General features: G+C 66.0%; 1 protein-coding gene across 1 annotated transcript in view; it reads right to left on the reverse strand.

Moving 5' to 3' along the window:
- USP20 (ubiquitin specific peptidase 20) overlaps positions 1-2,622 on the reverse strand; it is a 23,015-nt gene that overhangs the window by 5,033 nt on the left and 15,360 nt on the right. The window contains 4 exon segments of the mRNA XM_006754196.2: positions 1,194-1,275; positions 1,357-1,526; positions 1,963-2,089; positions 2,164-2,344. Coding sequence (XP_006754259.2) covers positions 1,194-1,275; positions 1,357-1,526; positions 1,963-2,089; positions 2,164-2,344 — 560 coding nt within the window.

Raw genomic sequence — 2,622 nt, forward strand, 5'->3', positions numbered from 1 at the left:
AGAACTTAGAAGACAGAACCTACACAGAACCTAGAGACAGAAGAACTTCGCTGGAGAGAACATGGCAAAAGATCCTGGACAGAACCTGGCTACAGAACCTGGCTACCGAACCTGGCTGGAGAACCGAGCGAGAGAACATGGCTACAGAACCTGGCTGGAGAACCTGGAGAACCTGGCTGGAGAACCTAGCAAGAGAACATGGACACAGAACTTGGCTGGAGATTGTGGCTAGAGATCCTGGCAAGCTGCTGATCAACTGAACGCTGTCTCCATGTCATTCCTTCTTCGCCAACTCCGTCCACACCTTTGGGGACCCCTGGACCTGCTGGGATCGGACCCCAGCAGGGGGGCAGGCCTGGAGAGTGGGTACTGCTCTCTGCTGGCCAGCCCTCCTGTCCTGGGCGGCCCCTGGCACTGCTCCCTGGGTCCCCTGGCCCAGTCTGTTTACTCCACGTGCCAGCGTGCCCAGTTCCCGCAGGGCGCCCGCCCAGGCCGGTGCATCACAAAGACACACCAACGTCCACTTCTGCTCCTGGCCACTGGGCAGGGGCTGTGGGGCTGAGCCTGCCCGGCTGGACCCTGTGGGGCTGCAGGTCCTTCTGTAGGTGGGAGCACGGGTCCCAGAGGATTTGGGGCGCACTCCCTGTGGGGTTCTGTCCCACCCACAGGGCAGGGTCTGCACCCGCTGCAAGTGGATGGGGCCCAGCCAGTCCAGCATGAGGCCGGGCAGCCAGGACCCCTCGGCCTTGCCTTCCACAGGCCCGTCTGACCCTCTCTCCAGGCCGTGGCACGTCCTGTCTGCCCGGCTGCAGGGGGGACCTGGGCCTGGGCAGGTCCTCAAAGGGACACAGGCTTTTGGTCTTGATGAACTTGAACCCAGAAGGCCTGGGCAGCACAAGCCCTAGGCCACCTGAGCTGGGCATGGGTGGGGGAGGGACCGGCCCGCTGCCCTGCAGTGGTGCCCACAGTACTACCTGTGAGAGGCCAATGTGCTGGCTTCTGTAGAGCCAGGGTGGTGCCCACCAGAGGCACCTTTCTCAGTGCAGACACGGCTGCAAGGGAAGCCCTGCACGGCTCCATGCCATCTGCTGGGTGTGGGGGGCCTGGGCAGCCCTGCCCGCTCTCCTCTCCGGCCCAGCTGCCTGCAGGCCCACACGGGCCGCTGCCTGCAAGAGGCGGCCTCGGCTCCCTACCTGCCGTACAGGTGCTCCCACACGTTCTGGGGCAGGATCACCACCAGGTCGTCGATGTAGTGGTACTTGTTGGGTGGGATGCCTGGGGAGGAAGGCGCAGGGAGGGTGAGGTGGGGGCTCGGCCCGCCCGCCCTGCACCCGACCACCGAGAAGGCGCCCTCACCTCCGTGGGAGCAGAGGAAGGTGTGGTTGGTGATGGGCCCCGGCTCGGCGAAGGTGTTGAACTTGTTGAGCCATTCCCGGGACACGTAGAAGCGCAGCAGGCTGGGCTCCCGCATGGCGGCCAGGGACACCACCTGCTGCCGCTCCCGCACGGCCTCCTCGCTGCTCTTCCTGGCGGGGAGACAGGAGCCGCTGCGCTCCCCTCCACGGGCACAGCCACGTCTGTCCAGGGCTGTTCAGAGGCGCCCACCCCCCGGATCCAGCCTCCTGACTCTCACCGCCTAAACCCCTCGGCCATCTGTCCGCTTCTCAGCCACCCACCGCCCCGGCCGGAGTCCTGGCCACATCACCTCCACGGGGACCACACAGAAGACCCAAACCCCACCTCCGGCTTCCCACTTCCCCGCAGCCAGGGGGCTCTTTCTTGAATTCCTACCCCGGGGCCTTAAACATCTTTCAGGCTCCACCACCACCATGTGCTCAGTCAAGCCCTGGGGAGCAGGGCAGGAGGTCCAGGCAGCCAGGCCCCGCAACGCCCGCCCAGGAGCACACCCGCCCGGGGCACGCCCACCCATGCCCGCCCATGCACACCCGCCCGGGCGCACACCTGTAGAAGAGGACGTAGGCCTCCGCGCTCTGCACCACTGTCTCGTGGACCTCGGTGACGTACTGGTCATCGAACTCGTACCACTGCCCGTTGATCACGTTCTGGCAGTAGGCAATGTAGTGGCCACCTGCGCGGGAGTGGCAGGCAGGTTATGGGCGCCCTGGGGAACGGGCGGGGCTGGGGGGATGGGTGTGGCCTCACTGCCCGCCGTGCCGTGGTGGCAGATGACCGAGAGGAGGTCGTAGGTGGTGATCTGGGATGTGCACTCCTTGGCCAGAAAGGGGCGCAGGTCGAGGCCCTCGAGGGGGAAGGAGACGTGGCTGCTGATCTTGAACGAGTACATCACTTCGTGCCGGAAGCGCTTCAGGTGGATGCACAGGATCTGGGGGAGCCGGAGGTTGGTCATTCCAGGGCCGACCAGGGCCCGTCACCCTGGTACCTGACAGGGGCCCGCTGTTGCCCGCCCAGGTCCTGTCATCCGAGTAGGAACAGGTGCTGGTGGTGCCCACGGACTGGATGGGGAGGCCTCCGCTTGGAGCGAGCGGGGCCCGACCCCAGGAAAGGCAGCTGTGCCGCGGGCTCCTGCACGCAGAGGGCCGGCCGCCTGCCCGGAGCTGCCCATAGCTGCTGGCTTCCCCTCCCCAGCTCTGCCTACTCCGG

Source organism: Myotis davidii, unplaced genomic scaffold (assembly GCF_000327345.1).
Source record: "Myotis davidii unplaced genomic scaffold, ASM32734v1 scaffold651, whole genome shotgun sequence".
Taxonomy (NCBI): domain Eukaryota; kingdom Metazoa; phylum Chordata; class Mammalia; order Chiroptera; family Vespertilionidae; genus Myotis; species Myotis davidii.